A 27959-nucleotide genomic window follows, 5' to 3' on the forward strand; every position below is an offset into this window, starting at 1 on the left:
ACGAGAATTCCGCAGAGTGGCAGAGGAAAATAAGCGAGATGGTTTTATGTGCTGTCCATGTGCCGTGTGTAAGAATTTGAAGGAATTTTCAAACTCAAGAGAAATTCACTTGCACTTGTTCACGAATGGTTTCATGCCAAACTATATTTGTTGGACCAAGCATGGAGAGACCGGGGTTATGATGGAAGAAGGTGAAGAAGAGCAAACGTACCCTGACGATGTTTTTGCTCAATACTGCGCAGTGGAGGACGAAGGTGAAGAAGACGGGGATGCAGGAAACAGTATTGCTAATGATGACGATGCTCTTGGTGATGTCATTCGCGACATACAGAGAGATTGCGAAAGTGCAAAGGAGAAGGCTAAATTTGATAAAATGCTAGAGGATCAAAAGAAGCTACTCTACCTGAATCTTAGAAATTCTAAAGTCCTTGGACGATACTAATCTAAGAAAGTGCTCCACTATTTTCATAGAAGCTTCGCTTGAGCTTATCTGCCGAATCTACCAGTCATTCAATAGTGTTTTTCTCTCACAATAAATCAGCAAATAATACTTTTAACCAATAAGTCTGATGTTGAGTTAGATGATTTTTCTCTGAATTGAAAGTGTTACAAGTAACTTTGCCAGATGATTTGTTGTGAGCACCTACAATCTTCACTTTGTTAAAGGCATATTGCTATCCTAATGTCTCTGTTGCATATTGGATTCTCTTAATTATTCATGTGACAATAGCATTGACCAAATGAAACTTCCTCAAATTAAAGCTATTGAAAAGTTATTTGAGGTCAACTATGCTACAAGAAAGATTGAATGACTTGACTATGTGTAGTATTGAGAAGGATATTTTGGATAAGATTGACCTATACTGTTCTTGAAGATTTTACACCAAGAAATGTCCAAAGGCGGTTTTTTAAAAGGCATTAAAACATTATAGGTAATCATAATAGTTATTTTACAATTTTTTAGCTTCTTTGATGCACTGTCATTATATTTTATGAATTAAATATATATGTTACAAGTTAACTCTTATTAATAGTACTATATACTTCAATAGTCATATAAAAAATTAGATTGCCAAGTTCTTAGTGTTTTTTTGCTCAAAGACTCTAGAATTATTGAGACGACTTTGCACTGGAGGCAAAGTTTAATGTTTCTGATGCTGGTAGTTGGGAATGAAAACAACACCGATATTTTTCGATATTTGCTCGTCTTAAGAGTCAAAACATGATATGGATAGACCGAATCTGAATCCGCTGGTAGTTGGGAATGAAAACAGCACTGATATTTTCTGATATTTGCTCGTCTTAAGAGTCAAAACATGATATGAATAGACCAAATCTGAATCCGAACATTCAATATTTGATCGTATTCTAATTCAAATACTCAAAATAGGATTTCTGATATGTATATGAGATAGATATTAATATCTGACTGATCCGTATCTGGTTCTGAGATCTAAGAAAAAAATATGGGATATGGGACATAATGTAGAATCATTGGTATCGATTTATATCAATCCGGTTTAATCTCTACTGATAGTTGAACTATACATCATGGAGCAGCTATACAACTATAAAACGGTTGATAATCTTTCAGCGGTGAAACATACTCATGAGATATAAACAATTTTATATGTGGTCGATAAGTTTGTGGCTGGCGGTGTTGCCATTGTAGGAGAGATTTTGCTCTCTATGAAATGCAATAGACAAGAATTTAGCATGACTAAGCTTATTAGGTCTTTTGATGTTGAGAAAAGGGCGAGATCAAAAGACACTTGTTAAAATAGAGTTGAGTATTCTAGTCCTAATATAGCCTAACATTTTGTAATGCATCTCGTAAGAAGAATGAAGAGAACAATCCAAAGCCCTAATCAGTGTTTTTCTCACTATAAATTCGTTAACAATAATTTCAGTCGTAACTTTTAAAGCCATGAGCCTTGTCCGGACTTTTCATACCAGCGGAAGCCATGAGCCTTAGACAAGTGCGTACGTGCCTAATAGACCGTAAATTTAAGCAAGACAGATAATCAGTAGTAAACATGTAAAGAGAGTGAAGGCGGAATCTCTTTGTAATCTTTACTATATTAGGAGTTTAAAACCAAGCACCAACAACCATACGTTAAACACACTGTATCGATAGCTACGCACGTACAGACGATTGCAGTTCACACGGTCACACGACTTGCGCCTCCCGTGCGTCACACGACTTGCGCCCCCCCCCCCCCCCCCCCCCCCGCACGGGAGCGCCCATACAGTGGCAACGTTATTCTACTGTACACAGCTCAACGGTCACACTTTTGCAATTCTTATCTTTGTTTTCTATAAATGTTTTTTTATAGTTTTTTCTTCCATTGCAATACATAGATTTTCTAGTCTTCTATCCATAGTTGTCAAAAAAATTCTATCTGTAAAGGAGATTAGCCGCCTAAATAAATATTACATTCTTGTTTTTATTTTCTATAAATGTTTTGATATTTTTTTGTCCGTGCAACACACAGACACCTTGCTAGCAATATTAAGTTTTATTTGACACCGCTTCTCCTTTAGGAGTCATTTTCTATCAAACAGCTTCATCCGAAAGACCTTAACATCATGCTTTCACAGAACTTCGAGGTAGGTTAAATTAAAAATAGTAACTTCACTTATAAAGGTTTAAGCTAGGGAACTTCGGATAAAAAATAATAGATTTAGTTATAAAGATTTGAGCTAGGATAAAACAAATAATAGTGACTTTATCTTGTTTTGATGGATGTTACATGGATTTTTTTGAGAATATATTAAAGAAACTCTATATATGAAATTATTTACTAAATAATTTACCAAAATAACTTTAACTCCAGACAAAGCGGTTTAGGGTTTACGAATGTGAAACACAAAAATAATAGTGAGGCCGTGTCAAAGGTTGCCTAAAACTAAAAAAAAGAAAATCTAAATTACTCTCAAAATTTAGCCTTTGGTTCAGATAACCTCTTAAAGTAAGATTAGGTTCAGATCCTATTTAGCACGACTTCCCCACCAAACCGTAACCGTTATTTCACTACACCATAAAAAAGTACAAAAACTCGCATGTCATACATTAAAAACACTATACTTCGTAGTATATCGTACTTCACACCCCGCAGGGGAGCACCCGTACAGTAGCAACGTTATTATTCTACTACTATACACAGCTGAACGTGTCGCAAAAGGCAGTACAGTACAGGGATCCCAAAAGAAAGCAGAGCAACGGCTCCACGTCATCATTCCATCAAGCGAGCTTGCGCTTCTCCTCCTTGGCTCCTCCGGTGACCTCCCCTTTCTCGCCGCCGACGGGGACGAGCTCCTCCTCGCCAGCCACGATCCCCTTGGCGTGCTGCGCGAGCCCAACCACCGTCGCGCCCACCGCCTCCAGGACGTCGCCCACTACCGTCGTGCCTTCGTCGTCGCCACCCTGCATCACAACTAAGCCGTCAGCTACGTATGCACACGCTTGCCCAAAAGAACAAACGCGACGTCGAACACCACCATGCGCGTGCACGTACCTTCGCCTTCGTCGTCGTCGCCGTCGTCGTCGCACCGCCACCGCCAGTCCCTGACGCACTTTCTTTCACTTCTCCTGCCTTCTCCTCCGCGCGCCATGTGGTGTCCTTCGCCGTCTCCTTGGCATGTCCGGCGGTGTCACCCGCCTTATGCAACACGGACACGGCTGCCCCCTTCACCTTCTCCTTGGCCTGCACGGCCGTGTCCGCGGCCTTACGCGCCATGTCGCCGGCGGTGCCCGTGGCACTGTCCTGTTGCTGCTGTCCGGTCATGTCGCGAGCCTTGTCCGCCGTCTGCGACGCCGACTCCTGGGCCTGCTGCGCGGTTGCGCCGCGGCCTGGCTCCTCCGCCTGGTCGACGGCGCGGGCCGCGCGCTCCTTGCCTTGCTCCGCCTTCTCCCTGGCGTACTCCGCCACCTTGCGCGCGGTGTCGGCCGTCACCTCCGTCGCCTTCTGCGCCACCTGCGCGCCCGTCGAGACCGTCACGTCCTTGGCCTTCACCGCCGCCTGCTGCGTGTACCCGGCCGTCGTCTTCGCTGCCGCCGCCGCCGCCTCCTTGGCCCTCTCAGCCGCGGCCTTGGCGTACTCCGCGGCCGTCTCGCCGGTGCTCACCGTCACCTCCTTGCCTCTCACCGCCGCCTGCTTCGCGTACTCCGCCGCCGTCTCCCCGGTGCCCACCGTCACGTCCTTGGCCTTCACCGCCGCCTGCTTCGCGTACTCCGCCGCCGTCCCGGCCGCACCGGCAGTGACATCCTTCACCTTCGCGGCCGTCTGCTTGGTGTAGTCGGCCGCCGTCCCCGTGGCCTCCTGGGTCTTCTCCGCCGTGGCGCCAGCCGCGCGCGCCGCCGTGTCCTTCACGCCGTGTCCCGCGGTCGCGCCGCCGGTCTCCCCGCCCTCGTCGTCGTGCTTCTCCACAGCGGCACGTGCGGCCTCGGCCGTGGAGCTCTTCTGCGCCTCGCTGCCGTGCTTCCCCATCTCGTCCTGCCTCGTCAGATGGCCGCGGGCTTGGCGGCCACCCTCCTGCTCGTTCTTGGTTTGCTGGTGGTGTGGAGCCGCGCCGCCGGCCGACGCCGTATTGCCTCCGTGCGCGGCGGCGGCGGGGGTCGTCCCCATGGCCTTGTTGCACCTCTCCCTGGCATCGGCCGCGGCGTCCGCCAGCCACTGCTGCGCCTCGGACTCAGAGCCGTGGCTACCGTGGCCATGGCTCTCCCCCTGCTTCGCGGTGGCGGTCACGTGGTGCGCCCCGTCGCCGCGCGCCTGCTGGTTGTTGTTGTTGGCCTTGTTGAACCGGTCCTCGGCGGCGCGGATGGCGTCCGCCGACCGCTGCTGCGCCTCGGCGCGGTACTTGCCGATCTCCTCCAGGTTCATCGCCTGGCCTTGGCCTTGGCCAGCCGCCTCCTCGTGGCCCTTGCCGGCCTGCTGCTGCTTCCTGGCTTGCTGCTGTGACGCCATTGTACGTGTTGTGCGGCGAGCGCTCGAGCTGGCCGGACGGCGAAGACCGCAGTGGCGCGTCGAGAGCTAAGATGAGTAGAGCGTGCCTTGGCTACCGTGCTGATGAACGGAGGTCGTGTGTGTGAGCTGATTGATGGTCACCGGCTGTGATCACTCGATGGCTTATAATATTGGCGTTGAGCGGCCCGGGTTTGATCGTCGACGTTGCCGTGGCACCGGAGCGTGACGCGTGTTCGGGAGGAGCTGCCACGTGCGACGGAGCGGATGGGATCGAGGGGAGCTCACCGAGAGGGGGAGCACCACGCCACGCAGCGTGTGCCGCGAGGGGACACGAACACCAACCGCCACGCCCACGCATCAGATCGAGTCCGTGCGACTGCGAGCCCATCTCATCTCCGTCGTCCGCATGCGGATGCGGACTCTTTCGGATTCCTTCTCACGTCGCGCGGAAGATAACGTGGGCTGAAACTACCGGGCCGGCCTATTTATCTTAGCGCTGCTGGGCCGACGGGAAGACGGATCGAGACGGCCACCAAGGCTCTCTCGTCGCCGGCGGTCGCTCTTTGTCTTCCTCTCCGTTTCGTCGGTGCCTGCTTTGCCTTCAAACCCTACCCCGCGTACGGCCGTCGTCCTTTGGGCGCCCTCACCACCGAACACCCATGGCGCTTCCGCCTCCTGTCGTACGAAGGCGAGCGGCGTAGATTTAACGGGGTCTCTCTCTCTCTGCCGCATCCATATGGTACGGCCGTTTGAGGGGGCGCCCCAACTGCTGCCTGCCCACGGCGTGCACAGCGGCGCTGGGGTCCCTTGTCGCGCTCCCTGAAGTGTAGTTTGGGTTTGTCGATCTTGCCGCAGATGCGGTGCGGTCCTCCACGACTTCTCCGGCCGGGCGCCCATCTCGGCCACACCTCTGTCGGTTGGTCGGACGCAGATCCCCTTGCCACGTCTAGGTTAATCTGCAGCCCGTTGAGGGTTTTCGATTCATTAACGTTATTACACACTTGAGTGTTCATGATTGACAGAGTTTGTGCTAACTGGATGGTTGGTTGCCTCATTGATAGGATTCATTGTGTTTACACATTGTCGTATTTGGACGACGCCAACCTTTGTTTCCGCTGCGCCTGCCAAGCTTGTGGTTTCGTTGGGCGCTGCTCAAAATTTGACATGGTAGGTAATTCCGGATGCTTATTTGATAACATTGTTGTTGTGATCTAGGGATGTTCTGTGTACCTGATATGGTGGCTTCTTTTTGGTGCCATCATGCCAACATATTTCATGTTAGGCTTTAAAGGTGCTATTATTGCCTCGTTGATTCCTGCATCTTATAGTATTTTTGTTTGCGCCTTGCTCTACATTAAAACAGAATGGATAAAGGAAAACATCCATATCATATCTACTAGAACAATCATTTGCAGACGATTTCTTATATTTATGTGGAACTAGATTTTCTCTTTTGGTCAACCACTATAACTAACTCGATGGTGCCAAACAAAAAGTGTTGAACATTTGGGAGCTTGACAGTTTCTCTGTGTAAATTCCCTGGAATATATTCAAAGCTGCTTAAATTCCCTGGAATATATTCAAAGCTGCTTAACTTCCATAACAAAATTAGGAATGTTCTATGCAACATGGTCTCTAAAACATAACAAAATTGGGAATGTTATATGCATCATGTTCTGCAAAACGTAACAAAATTAGGAATGTTCTGCAAAATAGAGGCCAGAATAACAACACAAACGTGTGTCCGTTGGTGGTGATGTGCTGCTGTTGTACACAACCTTCCTTGACACCGTCCTTAACTAACCTCATCTCTCTTGAATCTACCTATTGCCACATTCCATTTTGTATCGCATATTTGTGACGGTTTCATTCTTTATTCTGAGTGCCGATATATTTAGGGTATGATTAGTTTCATCTCATTGCGTGAGTCATTTTGTATTTGACTACAAGATTTTGGAAGGAATGTTTAACGGTTACGCAAAATGTATGGTGCAAACAACATACTAGTGGAGACATGGAAACCAATACAAAAATGTATTTTCGTTTGTTAAAACAAAACAGAAATTTGGCACTTCTATAGTGCATAAAAATATGTACTCACATGCAAAAGTTGAGATGCAAAGTTGCTTTTGAAAAATTCATACGAAAATGACAAAATTTTAGAATCATGTGCACTAAAAGACAAATCTGGATTTTTGTCGATTTTGTCTTTTAGTGCATATGAACCTGAAATCTGTCATTTTTGTGTGAATTTTTCTGGTTTAAGTTTGCATCCTGCACATGAGTACATATTTGTATGCACTGTGGATACCAAATTTCCATTTTTTTTTGGAATGACCAAAACACATTTTTTGAATTGGTCTCCATGTTTTGACCTAATATATGGTTTGAACCATATGTTTTGCCAGTTTAAGGAACATATGGCAAATGGTCAAACATTGGCTTATAATGCATTATGTCCTATGTCACAGTGCTTATAGCTCCTTGATGCTGTACCCGACATATGCTTTGCTTATTACTTTTTAATGCTAGATATCACATCCACAAGCTTTTGCACCATTAATTTGCAGGAAATCCTTCTGCTTCTTTCAAGATTTTAACACTAATTAGATATCACGTGCCTGCATGCTAAAACTAGGTGCCACTATCTTTTGGGTGGCCAGAAAACACCAAATTTTGTCATCTCCCACTTTCTGTCACATGTATCTCATTTCTCTCTAGCCAAGCTGTACTATTTCTGTTCGATATTTTGTGCAATCCTATCTCCTCTACCCCAACTGTAGTTGCTGAATGAAAGGGGGCAATGCCATTAAGACATGCCTATCTACCTCTTGCTCTTACTTCCATCCTAGAATCATACAACACATAATAGATTAAATACCGGAGAGAAGTGAACCAGAGAAATATGATTGTACTTTTCAAAAATCAAAATGTTGGACTTTTTGAGTACACATCACAAATTATCTTTTTATATAAAAAAGTAGGTCCCACCGGGATTTGAACCCAGGTTGCCAGATTCAAAGTCTGGAGTGATAACCACTACACCATGGAACCATTTTATGTGTGTTCTCCCTTGATAATATATTTATCATAGCACATCTCCTATATTACTTGTTTCTGTGCTTTTGCTAACCATTCCAAAAAAAAGTGTCAGGAGTGAGCTAGTTTCTGTATTTATTAGGCAGTTGAGTGTTCAGGAATTAAAGTTATTAGGCAGTTTAGTGTTCATGATTGACAGAGTTTGTGCTAACTGGATGGTTGGTTGCCTCATTGATAGGATTCATTGTGTTTACAGATTGTTGTATTTTGGACGACGCCAACCTTTGTTTCCGCTGCGCCTGCCAAGCTTGTGGTTTCATTGGGCGCTGCTCAAAATTTGACATGGTAGGTAATTCCGGATGCTTATTTGATAACATTGTTGTTGTGATCTAGAGATGTTCTGTGTACCTGATATGGTGGCTTCTTTTTGGTGCCATCATGCCAACATATTCATGTTAGGCTTTAAAGGTGCTATTATTGCCTCGTTGATTCCTGCATCTTATAGTATTTTTGTTTGCGCCTTGCTCTATACTAAAACAGAACGGATAAAAGAAAACATCCATATCATATCTACTGGAACAATCATTTGCAGACGATTCCTTGTTTATGTGGAATTAGATTTTCTCTTTTGGTTGAAGACTATAACTAATGCGGTGGTGCCAAACAAATAGTGTTGAACATTTGGGAGCTTGACAGTTTGTCTGTGTAAATTCCCTGGAATATATTCAAAGCTGCTTAACTTCCATAACAAAATCAGGAATGTTCTATGCAACATGGTCTCTAAAACATAACAAAATTGGGAATGTTATATGCATCATTTTCTGCAAAACATAACAAAATTAGGAATGTTCTGCAAAACAGAGGCCAGAATAACAACACAAATGTGTGGCCGTTGGTGGTGATGTGCTGTACACAATCTTCCTTGACACCATTCTTAACTAACCTCATCTCTCTTGAATCTACCTATTGCCACATTCCATTTTTCTATCACATATTTGTGACGGTTTCATTCTTCGTCTTAGTGCCGATATATTTAGGGTATGATTAGTTTCATCTCATTGCGTGAATCATTTTTGTATTTGATTACAAGATTTTGGAAGGAATGTTTAAGGGTTTGTCAAAATGTATGATGCAAACATGGAAACCAATACAAAAGTTGTATTTTCGTTTGTTAAAACAAAACTGAAATTTGGCACTTCTATAGTGCATAAAAATATGTACTCACATGCAAAAGTTGAGATGCAAACTTGCTTTTGAAAAATTCATACGAAAATGACAAAATTTTAGAAGCATGTGCACTAAAATACAAAATCTGGATTTTTGTCGATTTTGCCTTTTAGTGCACATGCACCTGAATTTTGTCATGTTCATGTGAAACTTTCTAGTTTAAGTTTGCATCCCACACATGAGTACATATTTGTACGCACTACGGATACCAAATTTCCATTTTTTTTTGAATGACCAAAACACGTTTTTTTGAATTGGTCTCCATGTTTTGACCTAATATATGGTTTCTACCATATGTTTTGCCAGTTCAAGGAACATATCGCAAATGGTCAAAAATTGGGTTATAATGCATTATGTCCTATGTCACAGTGCTTATAGCTCCTTGATGCTCTACCCGACATATGGTATGCTTATTACTTTTTAATGCTAGTTAGATATCACATCCACAAGCGTTTTCACCATTGATTTGCAGGAAATCCTTCTACTTCTTTCAATGTTTTAACACTAATTAGAAATCACATGCCTACTGTTGCATGCTACAACTAGGTGCCACTATCTTTTGGGCCAGAAAATACCAAATTTTGTCATCTCCCACTTTGTCACATGTATGACATTTCTTTTTAGCCAAGCTGTCCTGTTCCTGTTCGATATTTTGTGCAATCCTATCTTCTCTACCCCAACTGTAGTTGCTGAATGAAAGGGCAATGCCATTAAGACATACCTATCTACCTCTTGCTCTTTCCTCCATCCTAGAATCATACAACACATATAATAGATTAAATACCGGAGAGAAATGAACCAGAGAAATATGATTGTACTTTTCAAAAATCAAAAGGTTGGACCTTTTGAGTACACATCACTAATTATCTTTTTATAAAAAATGAAAGTAGGTCCCACCGGGATTTGAACCCAGGTTGCCAGATTCAAAGTCTGGAGTGATAACCACTACACCATGGAACCATTTTATGTGTGTTCTCCCTGGATAATATATTTATCATAGCACATCTCCTATATTATTTTTTTTCTGTGCTTTTGCTAACCATTCCAAAAAAAAGTGTCAGGAGTGAGCTAGTTTCTGTATTTATTAGGCAGTTGAGTGTTCAGGAATTAAAGTTATTAGGCAGTTTAGTGTTCATGATTGACAGAGTTTGTGCTAACTGGATGGTTGGTTGCCTCATTGATAGGATTCATTGTGTTTACAGATTGTTGTATTTTGGACGACGCCAACCTTTGTTTCCGCTGCGCCTGCCAAGCTTGTGGTTTCATTGGGCGCTGCTCAAAATTTGACATGGTAGGTAATTCCGGATGCTTATTTGATAACATTGTTGTTGTGATCTAGAGATGTTCTGTGTACCTGATATGGTGGCTTCTTTTTGGTGCCATCATGCCAACATATTCATGTTAGGCTTTAAAGGTGCTATTATTGCCTCGTTGATTCCTGCATCTTGTACTATTTTTGTTTGTGCCTTGCTCATATACTAAAACAGAACAGATAAAAGAAAACATCCGTATCATATCTACTGGAACAATCATTTGCAGACGATTCCTTGTTTTTGTGGAATTAGATTTTCTCTTTTGGTTGAACACTATAACTAACGCGATGGTGCCAAACAAATAGTGTTGAACATTTGTGATTTTCACAGTTTGTTTATGTAAATTCCCAGGAATATATTCACAGCTACTTAACTTCTGTATCAAAATTAGGAATGTTCTACGCAAAATGGTCTATGAAACGTAACAAAATTGGGAATGTTATATGCATCATGTTCTGCAAAACATAACAAAATTAGGAATATTCTGCAAAACAGAGGCCAGAATTATAACACAAATGTATGGCCGTTGGTGGTGATGTGCTGTACATAACCTTCCTTGACACTGTCCTTAACTAACCTCATCTCTCTTGAATCTACCTATTGCCACATTCCATTTTCTTTCACATATTTGTGACGGTTTCATTCTTTGTTCTTATTGCCGAAATATTTAGGGTATGATTAATTTCATCTCATTGCGTGAATCATTTTGTATTTGACTACAAGATTTTGGAAGGAATGTTTAAGGGTTTGGCAAAATGTATGGTGCAAACAACATACTAGGTGGAAACATGGAAACCAAAACAAAAAAAAAATGTGTTTTCGTTTGTTAAAAAACTGAAATTTGGCACTTCTGTAGTTCATAAAAATATGTACTCACATGCAAAAGTTATTTTGGGACGGAGGGAGGATGTCCTATGTCACAGTGCTTATAGCTCCTTGATGTTTTACCCAACATATGGTATGCTTATTACTTTTTAATGCTAGTTAGATATCACATCCACAAGCTTTTTCACCATTGCTTTCTAGGAAATCCTTCTACTTCTTTCAAGGTATTAACGCTAATTAGATATCACGTGCCTGCTATTGCTGCTGTTGCATGCTACAACTAGGTGCCACTATCTTTTGGGTGGCCAGTAAACACCAAATTTTGTCATCTCCCACTTTCCCCCACCAAATTTTGTCCCATTTCTCTCTATCCAAGTTTTTTTTCACACCGGTAAAACCAAATTTTGCCCCATTTCTCTCTATCCAAGCTGTCCTATTCCTGTTCCATATTTTGTGCAATCCTATCTCCTCTACCCCAACCGTAGTTGCAGAATGAAAGGGACAATACCATTAAGACATGCCTATCTACCTCTTGTTCCCTCCTCTTTCCTAGAATCATACAACACATAATAGGTTAAGTACCAGATAGAAGTGAACCAGAGAAATATGGTTGTACTTTTCAAAAATCAAAAGGTTGGACCTTTTGAGTACACATCACCAATTCACTTTTTATAAAAAAAGAAAGTAGGTCCCACCGGGATTTGAACCCAGGTTGCCAGATTCAAAGTCTGGAGTGATAACCACTACACCATGGAACCATTTTATGTATGTTCTCCCTGGATAATATATTTATCCTAGCACATCTCCATATCACTATTTTATTTTTTTTCTGTGCTTTTGCTAACCATTCCAAAAGAAAAAAAATGTGTCAGGTGTGAGCTAGTTTCTATATTTTAATTGATGCACGTTGCTGTTTTATTGAGTGGTATCTATGAAATGAATTGGATGGGAGGGAAATTTCCCACCAATTTAATTTATGTATTTTAAATAATTCCTTGCCATATCTGCATTCAGCCTGTTATGTTTTGGTGCGAATTTGTTGGGCTTGTGTTTATGTTCACCATTTTTTAGCAGGGAAATCAAAACATAGTTATGCCAGTGCTACTGGGTTTCACTATGCTTGATTCTGTTCCTGCTTTTGAGTCTATCATGATTATAGGGCTGTTAATGACACACACATTGTCAATTGGAGTGAGCTAAAGAATGAACATAGTCTCTGGTGCATGGCTGGGGCAAAGAAGCTCCTTGAGCTTGGTTTGGCGTTGGCTGACTAGGGCTACTTAGTTAGGGTCTAGCTTCAGCTGTTTTCTATGAGTCCAGTAAAGGTGTGTGTGTAATTGCCTCACTCATATTTGGTCCCCGTATGAGTGAGGATCTTGTTGGGGACCCACCCTAATTTTCTTCTCTATAATACAATGAAACGCAGCTCTCCTGCGGTTTTCAAAAAAAAAAAAGAAAAGAAAAGAAATGCAGTATCTTTGCTTTGGTGGTCAGTATTTGCAAAATACCCCGTATATTAAGAAATAAATGTCATGTCAAGCTTCTTTTACAAATCTGTAGGAAATTGAAAACTAGTTGCATTGGTCATGTGGAAATATCTCGCCTGTCTCATGTATGTTGCTTATCTTTTGTCTCTTGAGAATCACTAGCCGACTTGCTTATCTCCTCTCCCTCTTGTATGTTGTTTCTCTCCAGCTGAGCTGTCCTATTCTTGTTCTATATTGTCTGCAACTCCTATCACCTCCATCTTAATCCTTCCTGTAGGATTTTTTCTGTTGTGCGGTTGTCGTCTTTTCTCTGGTCCAACTCGGACCCCCCTTCTTCCCTTCTGCTCTTGTACAGTTTTTCTCGTTGTTTCTTGATCAGTTGTTGGGCTTCAATTAACTTTCAATAAAACTTTACAGTGGGGGCCTCCCTGCTGTATTTTAGGTTAAAAAAAAGGATGGTAGGCCACAAATATTTATCAATCTATCTCGTGTTGATCCCTACTACATTGAGTACATTCTATATCCTAAGCTTATTAAACATGCAATAGATTAAGTACTGGAACAGATGATGACAAACTTTCTGAATCACATGAAAGTGAAGCAGGATATGCTAACTGGATTTTCCAAAAGATTGGATCTTTTGAGTGGAATATCACAAATATTCTTTCCCTGTTAAAAAAGTAGGTCCCACTGGGATTCGAACCCAGGTTGCCAGATTCAAAGTCTGGAGTGATAGCCACTACACCATGGAACCATTTTATGTGTGTTCTCCCTGGATAATATATTTATTGTAGCACCTCCATATCACTGTTTTATTTTTTTCTGTGCTTTTGCTAACCATTCCAAAAGAAAAAAAATGTGTCAGGATTGAGCTAGTTTCTATATTTTAACTGATGCGCGTTGCTGCTTTTTTGAGTAGTGTTTACGAAATGAATTCGACAGAAGGGCAATTCCACACCTATTTAATATTATATCTTTTAAATAATTCCTTGCCATATCCGCGTTCAGCCTGTTATGTTTTGGTGTGAATTTGTTGGGCTTGCATTTATGTTCACCATTTTTTAGCAGGGAATCAAAACATTGTTATGCCAGTGCTACTGGGTTTCACTATGTCTGATTCTGCTCCTGCTTTTGAGTCTACATGATATAGGCCTATTAATGATGCACACATTGTCAATTGGAAGTACCATGTCAACAGACTGATTAAGAAATACAATATCTTTGCTTTGGTGGGATGTATTTGCAAAATACCCTGTGTATTAAGAAACACATGGTATGTCAAGCTTCTTTACAAATCTGTAGCAAATTGAAAACTAGTTGCATTGGTCATGTGGAAATATCTCGTCTATCTCATGTATGTTGCTTATCTTTTGTCTCTTTAGAATCACTAGCCAACATGCTTATCTCTTGTCTCTCTCTTGTATGTTGTTTCTCTCCAGCTGTGCCGTCCTATTCTTGTTCCGTATTGCCCGCAACTCTTATCACCTCCATCTTAATCCTTCCTGTAGGATGGTAGGCCACAAATATTAACCAATCTACCTCGTGCTGATCCCTACTATGTTCTCTGTCCCAAGCTCATTAAGCATGCAACAGATGATGACAAACTTTATGAATCACATGAAAGTGAACCAGGATATGCTGACTGGATTTTCTAAAAGATTGGATCTTTTGAGTGGAATATCACAAATCCTTTCCCTGTTAAAAAAAGTAGGTCCCACCGGGATTCGAACCCAGGTTGCCAGATTCAAAGTCTGGAGTGATGACCACTACACCATGGAACCATTTATGTGTGTTCTCGCTGAATAATATATTTATCATAGCACGTCTCCGGAGCACTTCTTTTTTGTGCTTTCGCTAGCCATTCAAAAAAAAAACATGTTAGGAGCGAGCTAGTTTCTATGTTTTAACTGATGTGCCTTGCTGCTTTATTGAGTATTGTTTATGAAATGAATTCGACGGAAGTGCAATTTCACACCAATTTAATTTTATGTCTTTCAAACCTTTCCTTGCCATATCTGCATTCAGCCTGTTCTGGTTTGTTTGTGACAAGAGGGTACCACAAAAGCTTAAAGGCAAGTTTTATAGACCGGTGATTAGACCTGCTATGTTGTATGGAGCAGAATGTTGGCCTACAAACTGACATGTCCAACAACTGAGTGTCGTGGAAATGCGTATGTTGTGTTCGATCTGTGGTCACACAAGGATGGACCGAGTTCGGAATGATGATATACTCGACCATCTAGGGGTAGTACCAATCGAAGAAAAGCTTGTTCACAATAGGTTGAGGTGGTTTGGCCATGTCCAAAGGAGACCTTTAGAGGCACCGGTGCATTGTGGAGTCCTAAGTCGAGATATTAATGTGAGGAGAGGTACAGGAAGACCGAAGCTGACATGGGGGTAATAAAAAGATATTTAAAGGGTTGGGATTAAGGATGAAAACGGAACGGAAATATCCCGAACCGAACCGAACCGCTTTCTATATTGGATCCGATCGAATTCGTATTTTCTTGTCCGACTTTACCGTTTTCGCTTTCGTATTTTAGATGTTTCGTATTTCAAATGTAAAAGTAGAAAACAGTTTAGACATTTTTCGACCGTTTTCTACTTTTCTACTTTTAATTTGAAATATTTCGAATTCAAAATTTGGTTTAAACCGAATTTAGTCAACTGCAGAGTCACACAGCCCAATTACAGACTACTCACCATGCATCTGCGTTCTTTCTACTGGTGGCTAGCTGTGTTCCTGCTAGCGATTAATTGCTTGTTCTTATTTATGTGTGGGCTATTGTATTAAATACCTAAGACCAAGGATCATGCACTTTTTAATTATTATATGCACTTAAACATGATCGTGTATATACTTAGTTATGCACTTGGTACTACATATCGGTATTTCGTATTGAGTTTTCGTATATCGACCGTGTTCGACATAAATCCGCTCGAATTGGTTCGTTTTCGAAATTCTCGATATTTCGTAAGTTCGCGTTCGTTTTCGTGTCCGACTTTACCGTTTTCGTTTTCGTATTTCAAATGTAAAAGTAGAAAACAATTTAGGAGTTTTTCGACCGTTTCCGACCGTTTTCATCCTTAGTTGGGATATACCTAGAGATCTTTGTTTAGATAGCAGTGCTTCGAAAGCAGCTATTGACGTGCCTGAACCATGACTAGGGGCTCATGTTGGGTTTCAACTCTAGCCTACCCCAACTTGCTTGGGACTAAGAGGCTTTGTTTTTGACAACCTGATTTTAAATAGATTTGGATCGGGAGGCCAAAAAGAAGAATGGTACACCATTCAGAACTTCTGGTGGCGATCCAAAGCGCCAGAGGATAATATACCATCCCTGAAATCTTGGGCGTGTTCCTTTTCGCCCACCCCGCGGTGTTGGGTTCTGCGGACAAGCCAATGATCATGGTGCTATTGGGTTGATCGGCACTATTGGAATTAGGGTTTCATTCCATGGGCTAACCCTAACCAGGGTAGCCATATAATTAGGGATACATGGGCCTCATGGGCCTAGCCTCATGGGCCTCATACTCATATACTCTAACATCCCCCCGCAGTCTGAACTACCGTCGCAGCGGAGTTTACAGACTGGACACGAAAGAAAAGAGGTACAACACACGAGCCCCCCCACAGACACAACTAGCCACCGGTGATGTTGAGGCTGGTGCGGAACTCGGCGAAGGTCGAGGACGGGAGACCCTTGGTGAAGATGTCGGCGAACTGGGAGGTGGTCGGGACGTGGAGGACCCGAACATCGCCGACAGCGACCCGGTCCCGGACGAAGTGTAGGTCGATCTCCACGTGCTTGGTCCTCTGGTGCTGGACCGGGTTGGTGGAGAGGTACACCGCACTTACGTTGTCGCAGTAGACCAGCGTGCTCCTGGAGAGGGGGCTGTGAAGCTCGGCGAGGAGCTGCCGGAGCCAGGAAGCCTCAGCCACGCCGTTAGCAACAGCGCGGTACTCCGCCTCGGCACTGGAGCGGGAGACAACCAGCTGACGCTTGGACGACCAGGACATGAGGTTGCCGCCTAAGAAGACGGCGTAGCCGGAGGTAGAGCGCCGAGTGTCCGGGCACCCGGCCCAGTCAGCGTCAGTGTAGACGACCAGCTCGGTGGAAGGAGACCGGTGAAGGAGCAACCCGTAGTCGACGGTGCCGCGGAGGTAGCGGAGAAGGCGCTTGAGAGCAGTCAGGTGGGGCTCTCGAGGATCATGCATGTGGAGACAGACCTGCTGCACGGCGTATGTGATGTCCGGCCTGGTGAAAGTGAGGTACTGAAGTGCACCAGCAAGACTCCGGTACGCAGTGGGATCTGCAACTGGACTACCCTCGGCCTCTGACAGCTTGCCCTGAGTGTCAACCGGAGTGGGGCAGGGCTTGCAGCCAGTCATCCCTGCTCGCTCCAGGATATCAAGAGTGTACTGCCGCTGGTGTAGAAGAAGCCCAGTGGGACGAGGCTCAACAGTGACGCCAAGAAAGTGATGGAGGACACCCAGATCCTTCAGAGGGAACTCCAGCTGAAGAGCACTGATGATGCGGCGCAGTAGTGAAGGACTGGAAGCTGTGAGAACAATGTCATCAACATAGAGCAGCAGGTACGCAGTCTCGGCTCCATGGTGGTAGATAAATAGGGACGTATCTGACTTGGCCTCCACAAACCCCAGTGTCACCAAGAAAGCAGCAATCCGAGAGTGCCATGCCCGAGGGGCCTACTTGAGACCGTAGAGAGACTTGTTGAGCCTGCAGACCATGTCCGGACGAGAGGAGTCAACAAATCCCGCTGGCTGACTGCAGTAGACTGTCTCAGTAAGATGCCCGTGCAGAAAAGCATTCTTCACATCGAGCTGATGCACCGGCCAAGAGCGAGCAAGGGCCAAAGAGAGCACTGTGCGGACAGTCGCCGGCTTCACCACAGGACTGAAGGTCTCATCGTAGTCGACCCCAGGGCGCTGAGTGAAACCCCGGAGAACCCAACGAGCCTTGTATCGCTCAAGGGTGCCATCAGCCCGCCGCTTGTGAGTCCAGATCCACTTGCCGGTGACAACATTGGCGCCGGACGGACGCGGCACCAGATCCCAAGTCTGGTTGGCGAGTAGCGCCGCGTACTCCTCTTCCATCGCGCGGCGCCAGTGAGGGTCCAACAGGGCGGCGCGGACGGAAGAGGGTACAAGAGAGACCTGCGAGTCGCCGGGCATCGCCGCAAGAGCCCGGGACCGCAGGGTACCAGCCGCGTGCCGCGTCACCATCGGGTGGACATGACGCGGGTCGCGGTGAAGAATCGGCGGGTGGTACACCGGCGACACAACACGTGCAGTCGGTGCCCACGGTGGCGGAGTAGGCGTGGCCGGCGGAGAGGAGACCACCAACGGTGGTGTCAGCGGTGGAGGAGACACCAACGGTGGCGACTGAGGCAGGGGCGTAGAGGCCACCCCCGGTGGTGGAGGCGGCGGGACCGGCCGCGCCCGGCGCTGGTAGACGCGCACCGGCTGGGCGAAGCGCGCCGGGGGCGCAACAGGCACCGGCTGGGTGCAGGGTGCCGGAGGAACAGACACCGGCGTCCCTGGGCCCGCGTCAGGTGTAGCAGGAACCACCCGGAGGGGCGTGGCCAACGGACCCGTGCAAGGCACAGAGCCCGAAGCCACACTGGTGGGCGGCGAGCCGGGGCACAATGCCGGCGAAGACCTCGGTGGAGCAGATCCTGCAGGAAACAGTAAAGGTGGCTGGGCCACCGGGTCAGCGGGACACGACGAGAAGAAGTCGAGGTCAGGGGCGGAAGCCGGTGTGGTGGTGGTGGAGAAAGGGAAGACAAACTCATCAAACACCACATGGCGAGAGATGAGGACGCGACGAGAGGTAAGATCATAGCACCGGTACCCCTTGTGGTCCGGGGAGTACCCGAGGAAGACACAGAGAGTCGAACGGGGTGCCAGCTTGTGTGGAGCAGTGGCCGTGGTGTTAGGGTAGCACGCACACCCGAAGACACGAAGGTGGTCATACCGAGGAGGGGTGCCGAACAGAGCATGGTGAGGGGTAGGAGCGGGACAGGCAGTGGAAGGAAGGCGGTTAAGGAGATAGGTGGAGGTGTGCAGGCTCTCAGCCCAAAAGCGAGCGGGTAGGGACGCCTGCAGTAGAAGGGTGCGGATGGTGTCGTTGGTGGTGCGAATCATGCGCTCAGCCTTGCCGTTCTGGGAGGAGGTATACGGACAAGACATGCGCAAGTGGACACCGTGTGAGAGAAAGAAGGCACGGGAGGTGGAGTTATCGAACTCCCGGCCATTGTCACACTGGACGGCCTTGATGGTGAGGCCGAACTGAGTAGACACCCAGGCGAAAAAGTGGAGAAGAGTGGGGAAAGCATCAGACTTGGCACGCAGGGGAAAAGTCCAAGAATAATGAGAAAAATCATCGACCACCACTAGATAGTATTTGTAGCCAGAAATGCTGAGGACAGGAGAAGTCCAAAGGTCGCAGTGAACAAGATCGAACACCCGAGAGGCATGAGAAGAAGAGGACTGAAAAGGAAGACGGACATGACGGCCCAGCTGGCACGCATGACACAAGGGCTCATCGTGAGTCCGAGGGCACCGAATGTCAGAACTACGACTCAGCTGTGTCAAAGCATCACGACCAGGATGGCCGAGACGACGGTGCCAGATAGTGGAGGAAGGTGTCGTGGTAAAGGCAGCTGACAAACCAGGAGGCGAGGTAGAGGACACAGAGGTCGGAAACTGAAGGGTATAAAGGGGACCCGTGCTGTCGCAACGGAGAAGAGGTCGCCGGGATGCCAAGTCCCTCACAGTAAGACCAGAGGAATCAAACTCAACCGAGCAGGAATTGTCAGCTGTAAACCGACGAATAGAAAGAAGGTTGTGAACCATAGAAGGGGCAACAAGGACGTCGGGAAGGCGAAAGGAGCCATGAGCGCCGGCGGCACCCACAGAGGTGACAGGAAGACACGAGCCATTGGCGACCATGATGGACGAAGGATGAGAGGAAGGAGGGTGAACGGAGGAGAGGATACTCGGGTCGGGAGTGGTGTGGTAAGTGGCTCCCGAGTCGGCGACCCAGTATGGCCCGACAGGAGGAGTCGGAGTCATGGCGCTGAAAGAGTTGGCCAAGGCCGTCGGGCCCCAACCGACAGGCCTGGGCAATACGGCGGGAGGTGGGGCCCCAGGAGATGCGGAAAGAGACCCTGGAGGAGCACAAGCGAGCATGGCCGCCGCCGGGCGAGGAGTTGCACCGCCGGGAGCCTGGAGAGGCCACATGGCCCGCGACCACGGGTTGTGGAAAGATGCCCATGCCGCCGGGTCCCCACCAACAGGTCGGGCCCCCGGAGGAGTGAGCACCGCCGCCGGTGGGTGAGGCTCACTGTTTCCACGTCGACGGCGATGGCTGCCACTTCGGCCCCCCCCACCCTCGCTCGGCTCGGAGGGAGGAGGGCCAAGAGGAGACGACGGCAGCGGAGGAGCGGGACAGGCAGCGATGCGGGCGGCGGCAGCAGCACCAGGGAGGGGAGCATTGAGCCCCGGGCATGTGGCAAGCGGCCCCCCCAACACCCGCTCAGCCCGGGCGGTGATGAGGGCGGCAGCGAGGGCGGAGGCCGCTGCGTGTAGAAGAGAGTCGGGCGGCACAGGAGGCGGGGCGGCGTCGCCCGCGCCATGGTGGAGATGCTGCTGGTTCTGGTGGCGCCCTGCGGAGTCGGTGCTGGAAAAGTCCACAGCAGCGCCTGGGAAAACCGCTGCAGGCCGTGCTTGGCCCACGCTGTCGGCTGCACGACGGCTGACCGCGCCCGCGCAGGGGGCTGCGCCCACGCCCGCGCCCGAGCCCGCGTAGGGGGCTGCGCCCGCGCCCGCGCCCGAGCCCGCGCATGCGCCCGCGCAGGGGGCTGCGCTTACGCCCGCGCTCGCGCAGGGGGCTGCTCCCGCGCCCGCGCCCGCGACTTGACGGGGAGGAGGAGGGGCGGCCATGGCTGTGATGTGTGCCCAGCTTGAGGAGGAAGAGAGGGGAGGGAAGTGGGGAGGCCGCTGGCCAGCCATGGCGCCCGCGGCGGCGACCCAGGGGAGGCTCACCGGCCGGCGGCGGCGCAGGTGGACGCCTGGCGGCTGGAGGGAGGGAGGAAGCTATCTGATACCATATTGGAATTAGGGTTTCATTCCATGGGCTAACCCTAACCAGGGTAGCCATATAATTAGGGATACATGGGCCTCATGGGCCTAGCCTCATGGGCCTCATACTCATATACTCTAACAGGCACACCCGACACGACCTTGGGGTTATGTGGGACTCATGCAAAGCTGTCAGAGGTATGTGAGACAATGACCTGAGCATGTGGACCATATAATCTAGGAGGTTCTGCCACAGAAGTGGATTTGAAGGAAGAAGCAATGTCCCTCTAAATTAATAATTTTCTTTTGTTAAATATTTCCTTTCCATTTCTGTATTGAGCTTGTGGTTGTAGTAGATGGTCTGTTAAGTAGCATGTCATTTTGTCTTGGTGTGAAGTGGGATCTTGTTGCATCTGACTATTATCACATTTTGTAATATAGAGTTTCAAGCATAGTTATTGCAGTGCTACTTGATTTTCCTATTTTTGATTCAATATTTCCATTAGGCCCGTTTGGATCCTTGGAATTGAATAATTTAGGCACAGATTAATTAAGATAATATGGTTGTATATGGAATATATTTGTATATTATTGTTAGCCATACAAGGGAGATACTTATATGTTGCATTTCTACTATAGGGAAAATAGGGAAATGAGTAGAAGTGTGTGTGTGCTCTAAGTTGGAGAGTAGAAACATAACATGGTGATCTATAGAATCAATTTTCATCTCCCGCCCTATGAATTTGAGATAGGCTTGTATTTGAATTTGGGAAAGTTATGGAATGTCAGATTCCAAGACAAATAACCTTATTATCCATTAAGTATACTCAAATTCCTCCAAAATGAGAGGATCCAAACGGCCCATTACAGATTTTGAATGCTTCAAGATTATGGGACTGCTAATGCCTCTCACAGTCTCACTCTGCGTATTAGATACCATGTTAACAAACTCTTTAAGAAATGCAGTATAATGGCTTGAATGAGAATTATTGTTGGCTATACCCTCCATTCAGAAACACATGATGTGTTGAACTTGCTTTAGTTCTATCAGTAATACATTGAAAACTATTTGAATAATCACATGGAGATAGGACCATTTGATAGTCTGAGAATTGCTGTCATAATATAATATTTTCTATACTTTTAACTAATGTACTGCTATAGAAATTGATGATCATAATTGCTTATCAAAGATTGTATGTTGTCCAAGGGCTAAATATCTGTGAACAAATTTGATTAAAAAAATGAATGTTCACTTTTTAATTTTTTTTAATATTGTTCATTTGAAGTCTGGTAGCATTTTGTCAGACTGCAGAATTAACTTGCACTTTACATTTCCTCAGTTGTTCGCACCGAATTTTTTTGCTTGAATTTTGTCCTGATTTTGCACAGAAATAATGGTTTTAGTCTGGTCGTTCATTAGAAAATCTAAGATAGAGAATGGGCTAGCTTTTTCCAAGTTTCTGTCGATTGCATTTTTACTGTCCTGAAAATTATCTGTCAGTGTTACTGTGGGAACTGAGCATTTACTGTCTAATGGCTTGGCAAATTATCAGGAATGTACCGTTTGGAAGGTGATGGATGGTTTTGTCTTAGATGGCTTGATGGTGCTCTTGATTAGAAATACGGTATCATATTATGCAACCTGCCAGACCAACTGACCAACAAATCTTTAATCTTATACCAACTATTTGTTCTCTTTTGATGTGGCATACATGCACTTTTCTTGTAGTGGTTTTGGTGGGTGATCCAGCTAATTTATTGTTTTTTCCATGAAGATATTGAGCTGAGTCAAATGAGAGTGGTACTGCTGCGGAGAGATGTGCTACTCAACTCCTGTGCAATTGATTGGGGATCTATGACCTACTGAAGGCACAAAGATTGCGCAAACAAAACAGTTCCAGTTCATCCTATGAACATACTAATTCAGATTGGAGAACGCCCAGGGGCTCAGCAAACTGTGGTCTATGGCTTCGAACTTTGCCAATTCGATACCTGATAGATCATTTTGAGACGAGTTAAGCCCCTGTTTGGAGTGCAAGAAACAAAACAGATGGAGAAGGAAAGAGGTGTCAGAGGAGATAAGACCCAGCGCCTGATCATCGTTTATTCGTTTTTGATACTATAGCCACTGGAATCAGTCTGCAACCAAATCGTAGTCCTATTATCTGGAACTGTAATGAACATCAGTTAGCATATAATTGAGAGATGCTGAATGGATTGCAGAAAAGTATCTGCATCAAATCCCAGTAATTTCAGTTAATTCACTCTGTTGTGTTAGCTATGTTCCAGTGATGTTGCGACATGTTAATTATTGCTCTCATCTTTGAGGGCAATATGCTGAACTGATGGCTCCGCAAGCCGCAAAACAGTGCATCTTCAGCATTTTGATAAAGCCAGTCTTGATATTTTGGCAGGATAAAAGAACATTCTTCTAACAACTATTTTAACTCCTAATCTAACCGCGCTCGTAATAAAAAATAATCGGCTATGCTTTTAGTGGTACGATTAATAACAGGATTAACCTTAAATGGGCTATGCCTTAATGGGCCTGTGCTGGGCTCGGTCAGGAGGAAAGGAAAAAAAAATAAAAGTCTACTTTATCTCTCTCAATTATCACAAAAGAAGCCACTAAAAAAACTATCACAAAAGAAAGGGAAAAAAAGTCTGTAATATTACTATTGTTATATTTTGTGACCACTTAACATAATAATTATAGTAAAATAAGGAAAATTACACAGAGAACATACATTTTCTATTTTTACACACTTTTAATTATTTTAAAACTATTTAATAAGCATAAACCTAAATAAGTCTATAAATTAATAATACATGATCCAATGAGTATGAAAATTCTACAACATCTCAAGCATATAATGATTATTCACCATAAAAATTTCACCACAATAGGACCACGAAAACTGCATCTATGAATTAACCACAAAAAAACATAGATCTAAAGCTAGAGAGAAAATTTCATACTAAAGCATGTCATATCATATGTTTAATGTATAGATTTACTCATATGGAGTTCAAAAAATTAGATTTTCTATTTTATAATTTTTCAAAGACATAGCCAAAATAAATAAATAAATAAATATATATATATATATATATATATAAAGAAAAACCATATAAACAGGTAAGGAGGTCATAGGTCTCATTTGAAAAGATGGGAGAGGAGTTATATCCGGTCGGTTTTCTAGTTTAGGGTGAAAAACTGACTTTCGTGATAATTGAAAAGGGAAATTAGATTTTTATTTATTTATTTAAGGAAAACCACGTTATCCTCCGCGGATACGGCCACAAGGGCGCAGGGCTCCACACGCCAGAGGGGAGGGCAGAGGGCTAACCGGCCTCCACCCTCCAGCCCGCTCCCGCTACCGTCTTTTCTTTGGGCGACGAGCCGACGTGTCGCACGACTGGGCAACCGCCGCCGCCACGCCGTCGCCGCCACGGCCTAGGTCAGGTGCCCAGTATCCGTCGGGCCCTTCTCCAGGCCCTTCCCCGTCGACAGCAACAACCAGGTATGCCCGCCCCTTCTCTTCCCTGCGGAACCGAGAACCCTAACTTCAGCAATTTGGCTATTTGTATTCGTATATCTGATCGAGTTCCCTGTGTATACTTCTATTGTGCCTCACTTCGTTCTGTTTGGCAATAGGTAACGGCTGAATCCGTAGGAAGAACTTTTATACATTTTTTTTGTTTTATATGCAAACCAATTGACAGGGAATTGCTTTGGTTTAGCAGAACACAAAGGCATATATAAAACGTGGGTTTGATGGTGTTGTGGTTGATTTGCACATCGATGATTGGATTTGCCAGCATTTTTGGTAGGCTGTAGCATAGCAGTGGACTACACAGCGTGATCAAATAAAAAAAAGAGTTACCTCCTAAAACAAAATACCCTGCACCAGCAATAATGTTGAGTGACTTTGATAATGTTATGAGAGATTAAATTTGTTGTCAAAGATCTTGTAGGCTTTATTTCTTCTTGCCTATTGTAGTAGCTATCCCAAATTCCGGTTCCTGCCCATCTTATGTTGTTCAGCACACCAGATATTATGATAACAGGAGATTAAGGATTTCCTTTTAGGCACATATGCTGACAAATCTGTTTGGTTCAGTGGACAGCATTGCTAAATTTACAGTCTAATGGGAAGACTACATTCTGATGACTTGAACACTTTGTGTGCTTGGCATTACTGCATGATGACTTAAATTATCAGAATCTCAGCTAATACGCTCAGAGATTGAATATTCTTCAGTAGTCTCAACCCAGTGTCACGATAACCAGAAGGGATGTGCTCTGCAAGTTATGGAATTATTTTTCTATAAACCATGGAATTAATTGCAAATGATGCTTAGATAGCTGAACATTAAGTTTTGTAATTTTGTCATTCTCAATTATATGTTAGCAGTTACATTTCTACATTTGTGTTTAATTTGCAGTCTGTATGAAACTTTTTTGCTTTATATGTATTACAAGGCTGTTCAGATCTCTTATTGTTTCTGTTAACACTGCAGGTGTGGGCAATATCAAATCAAACTTCTGCACACTTATGGAGGCTTTAATTTCAAGTTTAAAAAGCATGGTAAGTTTACTTTATATATTATTATTCTAGGGTTGTTGCATGTATGCAAATTTTAGTACAACCAATATTGTGTGGCTTGAAGGAGATGGAAACCAGTAAGACGCCCAACTTGGGGATTCATTAGAAGCTGGGACCAGAGATCAGTCAAAATCCTATGGAAAATCATGTTAACCCAGAAAAGGAAACTGATGAAACTCCAGGATCTGAGGTTAACCAAGAGCCTGTGGGAACATGTCAGGATGCAATGGTGGAAACTGATATTATCCCAGAAAAGCAAGCTGTTCCAGAGGCAGGCTTTGAGGTTAATGAAGAACCTACGGAAACATGCCAGGAAGCAGCTGCAGAATCTGATGTTAACCCAGAGAAGCAAACTTCTGATCCAGGTGTTATTTACCGCTGCAGAAAATGCCGGAGAATGCTTGCAACACAAGAATTTGTTGTTACCCATGAAGTAGGTGCGGGTGGCAAGAGCTTCAGAGCAGGAAAACAGTCTAATGTGAATGAGGATGGCAAAAAAACAGAATGTCCATGCATCTTCGTTGAGCCCATGAAGTGGATGCAAACTGGTCAGTTTTCCATGCATGATGTACCTCTTGTTTTTAGAGCATTGTCACGAATCTCTGATGTTATCATCTGCTCTGTATTCTATTTGCAGTGGAAGAAGGATATGTTGCGAACAAGCTCTTTTGCATGGGATGCAAAGCTCGTCTGGGACAATTCAACTGGGCTGGTATGCAGTGCAGCTGTGGAGCCTGGGTGATTCCAGCATTTCAGCTGACCAAAAGCAAGATCGACAAATGTTCAATGTAACACCAGGCAATTAGGTGAAGTTTTAACCCCTTAGCAGTGATGTTACAACATATATATGTAGCTAGGAAACAGATCGTCTAGACATGTATAGGCACTCTGGTAGTTGGTTAAGTGGTTATCAGCTGTTTAATCTGCTGCTGATGATCTCATCCAGAGCATCAGGACATGGGTTTCACCAAGGAGCTGTTTGGTTGGGCGCAAGGCAAAGGCAACGACATTCAATAGCGCTGTGAATGGATGACGTGCAGAATCGTTCAAACCAAACGGCTCCTCAAGTTGGAACAACTAAAAAAAAACTGAAACTAGGAAGCATTAGGCGGGCCCTCAGTTTACTGATTTGTTTTGCCCTGCTACTTAGTTCTTTGGTGAATTCATATGATAAGGCAAATCTCTTGACGTGATCTATTGTCCTGAGATGGGTATGATATGATCCATGTAATCAGTGTGTCTATTTCCTTGAGATGGATACTACATTGCTGATCCGCTGGTAACTTGTTATGAGGTTGCCGGATTGGGTGAATTATTAGCATATCCATGTTATGCTGGCGTCAGTTTCTTCTCTCTCTATATCAGCTTTGACGAGTGATGTGGATGTCTAATATCTTGAAATAAGACTGTTCTGATTCAAGTTGGCTATATGTTTGAATACAATTCTAGGTAGACAAAAGAATATTATTACTGGAACACTGGGTCACACACTATGAACTATACTCAAACCAAACAACAATCCTAGGTGCTAGATTTGGAAGAACTGGGATAGTGATGGATGATTGGCCAAGTTACTTGGCGCCGAGACTCCAACCAAACAGCCGCAAGGTTCTCGAAGCCAGCTATGGGATTGGAACGGAGCTAATGTGTGGTTTTCTTTTTTGTTTCTTTTTTGTCTTTTACTAGTTAACAATGTAATGCATGGTTCGTTTTGCATTTTTTTTCTTAGAAAAGGGCTAATACTTTTTTCCCTTTTTTTCATGTAATAAAACCTGGAGCAAAGCTTCTGCCATCCTTACGAAAACAATCATCGTGTTCTCGTCTACATAACATTTACTTTACAAAAGAAATGAGAATCACTTGGTGTTGCTTTATCGGTCAATGGAACCCCATCCTTTCTTAACCGCTGCTGAATTTCATAGGAAAAAAAAAGGACTTAAACGGAACGGAAATATCCCGAACCGAACCGAACCGCTTTCTATATTGGATCCGATCGAATTCGTATTTTCTTGTCCGACTTTACCATTTTCGTTTTCGTATTTTAGATGTTTCGTATTTCAAATGTAAAAGTAGAAAACGGTTTAGACATTTTTCGACCGTTTTCTACTTTTCTACTTTTAATTTGAAATATTTCGAATTCAAAATTTGGTTTAAACCGAATTTAGTCACACACAGCCCAATTACAGAGTACTCACCATGCATCTGTGTTCTTTCTACTAGTGGCTAGCTATGTTCCTGCTAGCTATTAATTACTTATTCTTATTTATGTGTGCGCTATTGTATTAAATACCTAAGACCAAGAATCATGCACTTTTTAATTATTATATGCACTTAAACTTGATCGTGTATATACTTAGTTATGCACTTAGTACTACATATCG

The 27959-nt window shown here is 44.7% G+C and overlaps 3 protein-coding genes and 5 non-coding genes across 16 annotated transcripts; 2 read left to right on the top strand and 6 right to left on the bottom strand.

Annotated features, from left to right (window-relative positions):
* Positions 2963 to 5102, bottom strand: LOC8059039 (late embryogenesis abundant protein At3g53040). Its single transcript, XM_002453577.2, has 2 exons — positions 3519 to 5102; positions 2963 to 3427 (listed from the first exon to the last, which is right to left on the bottom strand). Exons 1-2 carry the CDS (start codon positions 4965 to 4967, stop codon positions 3245 to 3247), a joined length of 1632 nt encoding a protein of 543 aa, XP_002453622.1. The 5' UTR covers positions 4968 to 5102; the 3' UTR covers positions 2963 to 3244.
* Positions 5466 to 23360, top strand: LOC110434304. Of its 8 annotated transcripts, none has more exons than XR_002451721.1 (7): positions 5466 to 5917; positions 6029 to 6134; positions 8263 to 8351; positions 9540 to 9637; positions 10436 to 10524; positions 13927 to 14131; positions 22744 to 23360. XR_002451721.1 is itself a non-coding variant. In XM_021458143.1 (7 exons), the coding sequence occupies exons 1-7, from the start codon at positions 5823 to 5825 to the stop codon at positions 22753 to 22755; spliced, it is 561 nt and encodes a 186-aa protein (XP_021313818.1). In that variant the 5' UTR covers positions 5467 to 5822; the 3' UTR covers positions 22756 to 23360. The 8 variants fall into 8 exon arrangements, 4 of the variants coding, with proteins under 4 accessions (XP_021313816.1, XP_021313818.1, XP_021313817.1 ...); XM_021458143.1 differs by lacking the exon at positions 13927 to 14131 and adding an exon at positions 22522 to 22593 and having other exon boundaries at positions 5467 to 5917; XM_021458141.1 differs by lacking the exons at positions 13927 to 14131; positions 22744 to 23360 and adding an exon at positions 12446 to 12835.
* Positions 7950 to 8021, bottom strand: TRNAQ-UUG. Its single transcript has one exon. It is a non-coding gene; the product is annotated as a tRNA-Gln (tRNA).
* On the bottom strand, positions 10122 to 10193 carry TRNAQ-UUG. The gene has a single exon. It is a non-coding gene; the product is annotated as a tRNA-Gln (tRNA).
* On the bottom strand, positions 12058 to 12129 carry TRNAQ-UUG. Its single transcript has one exon. It is a non-coding gene; the product is annotated as a tRNA-Gln (tRNA).
* On the bottom strand, positions 13541 to 13612 carry TRNAQ-UUG. The gene has a single exon. It is a non-coding gene; the product is annotated as a tRNA-Gln (tRNA).
* On the bottom strand, positions 14568 to 14639 carry TRNAQ-UUG. The gene has a single exon. It is a non-coding gene; the product is annotated as a tRNA-Gln (tRNA).
* LOC8059041 (probable inactive dual specificity protein phosphatase-like At4g18593) lies at positions 24278 to 26935 on the top strand. 2 transcript variants are annotated; one of them, XM_002451833.2, is made up of 5 exons: positions 24279 to 24492; positions 25493 to 25560; positions 25643 to 26126; positions 26216 to 26384; positions 26525 to 26935. In XM_002451833.2, exons 3-4 carry the CDS (start codon positions 25715 to 25717, stop codon positions 26368 to 26370), a joined length of 567 nt encoding a protein of 188 aa, XP_002451878.1. In that variant the 5' UTR covers positions 24279 to 24492; positions 25493 to 25560; positions 25643 to 25714; the 3' UTR covers positions 26371 to 26384; positions 26525 to 26935. The 2 variants fall into 2 exon arrangements, with proteins under 2 accessions (XP_021313802.1, XP_002451878.1); XM_021458127.1 differs by having other exon boundaries at positions 24278 to 24492; positions 26216 to 26935.

This window comes from Sorghum bicolor, chromosome 4 (assembly GCF_000003195.3).
Source record: "Sorghum bicolor cultivar BTx623 chromosome 4, Sorghum_bicolor_NCBIv3, whole genome shotgun sequence".
Classification (NCBI taxonomy): domain Eukaryota; kingdom Viridiplantae; phylum Streptophyta; class Magnoliopsida; order Poales; family Poaceae; genus Sorghum; species Sorghum bicolor.

Bases quoted from the DNA above. Each gene is read 5' to 3' on its own strand.
- LOC8059041 (XM_021458127.1), top strand. From the start codon at position 25,715: ATGGAAAATCATGTTAACCCAGAAAAGGAAACTGATGAAACTCCAGGA. The intron at 26,127-26,215 runs GTCAGTTTTCCA...TTCTATTTGCAG, and splicing joins CATGAAGTGGATGCAAACTG to TGGAAGAAGGATATGTTGCG.
- LOC110434304 (XM_021458141.1), top strand. From the start codon at position 5,823: ATGCGGTGCGGTCCTCCACGACTTCTCCGGCCGGGCGCCCATCTCGGC. The intron at 5,918-6,028 runs GTTAATCTGCAG...CCTCATTGATAG, and splicing joins GATCCCCTTGCCACGTCTAG to GATTCATTGTGTTTACACAT. The intron at 6,135-8,262 runs GTAGGTAATTCC...TTGTGTTTACAG, and splicing joins GCTGCTCAAAATTTGACATG to ATTGTTGTATTTTGGACGAC.
- LOC8059039 (XM_002453577.2), bottom strand. From the start codon at position 4,967: ATGGCGTCACAGCAGCAAGCCAGGAAGCAGCAGCAGGCCGGCAAGGGC. The intron at 3,428-3,518 runs GTACGTGCACGC...GTTGTGATGCAG, and splicing joins CGACGACGACGAAGGCGAAG to GGTGGCGACGACGAAGGCAC.